Source organism: Austrofundulus limnaeus, unplaced genomic scaffold (genome assembly GCF_001266775.1).
Source record: "Austrofundulus limnaeus strain Quisiro unplaced genomic scaffold, Austrofundulus_limnaeus-1.0 Scaffold5450, whole genome shotgun sequence".
Taxonomy (NCBI): Eukaryota; Metazoa; Chordata; class Actinopteri; order Cyprinodontiformes; family Rivulidae; genus Austrofundulus; species Austrofundulus limnaeus.
Window position 1 is genome coordinate 1 of NW_013957852.1, and position 1,279 is coordinate 1,279.

Genomic DNA, 1,279 nt, shown 5'->3' on the forward strand with positions numbered 1-1,279 from the left:
CACACACACACACACACACACACACACACACACACACACACACACACAGCAAAACATGTGTGGAACTAAAACATCAAATTAAAGTTTGCCTGCGAAGCAGAAGGAGACAAACCGGGTCTTTGTTGGACCCAGAACCACAGAAGAGGTTCTTGCGTCACCAGGTCTCGTCTCACTTCCTCTTCTGTTAAGAAGGAAGCCAGCASAACCCGAGCAGAACCACAGAGCGGACCAGAACCTGCTGTCCTCACCTGTCAGAGCGTCTCCGTTGGACACGTCACACTGGATGAAGGTGCAGTTCCCCGMTCCGAACTCTGAGTCCAGCTGCTTCTGACACTGCTCCCCGCAGGTCCGGTTCAGGTCCAGAACCGCCACCTGGAGCACAAACAGAACCTTTAAACGGACCCAGAGACACATCTTCATCAGCATCTCTGCAGCAGGAACCAGAACCAGAACCAGAACTGGACCAGATGTTCTGCAGACCTGTGATCAGCAGCAGGAACCAGAACCAGAACCGGGCCAGAGGTTCTGTAGCTTCTTGCAGAAACTTGTACAGGAAGTTTAAACTTTAACTTCCTGAAAAAAGTCTGAAGTTTTTGTAACCAAGTTAATGTGTCACCGGTTCTGTTGGACCTCTGGAACCAAACACAGCTTCAACTAACCAACTGCAACAAGCTGAGCTGCAGGTCCACAAGTTCTACAGAACCTGGACTGTTCAACCACAACAGAATCTGAACAGAAGCCAGCATCACAGCAGRACAGAACCTGTCAGGAGGGCAGATTGGACCGGTACCGACCTTAGCTGAGCTCTGCAGCAGGGACTGGACCRCGGCCCTGCCGATGCCCTGGGCTCCTCCGGTTACCAGAGCCACCTTCCCGCTCAGAGCCATAATGATCCGGACCCGGACCCGTTCAGCGCCTCTCTGGCGAACCGAGCCTCGCTCTGAGGCTTTCCTACCCCCGGTGACGTCACAGAGCGCGCGTGTCTCAGGTGGGAGGAGGTGAAAGATCAGCAGCGGGTCTGCAGAGCTCCGTCCGTCTGTGCACACCTGAKCAGGCTCCAAAAGCTCGTGACGTCACAGCAGACCGTCCTCTGAGTTGCGCAACAGTCCGGTGGTGGAGGGGGAGGGGCTTCAACACACCTGTCTKATCCGAACCCGGTCAGCAGAAACCAACCGAACCAGTCACAGGACTTCAGGTCTTCATCACAGCCTCAGTGTTCTGAATGTAGATCATCCTCATCATCCTCATCCTCATCCTCATCATCATCATCATCATCAGC

At 53.9% G+C, this 1,279-nt stretch overlaps 1 protein-coding gene across 1 annotated transcript; it reads right to left on the minus strand.

Annotated features, from left to right (window-relative positions):
• Nucleotides 1–248: 248 nt before the first annotated feature.
• Nucleotides 249–1,256, minus strand: LOC106512286 (15-hydroxyprostaglandin dehydrogenase [NAD(+)]; the record flags this gene model as incomplete). Its single annotated transcript, XM_014000943.1, is given in 2 exon segments — nt 249–372; nt 795–1,256. Coding segments are annotated over 2 exon segments (217 nt in total), but the record flags the coding sequence as incomplete, so codon positions are not given.
• Nucleotides 1,257–1,279: the final 23 nt, after the last annotated feature.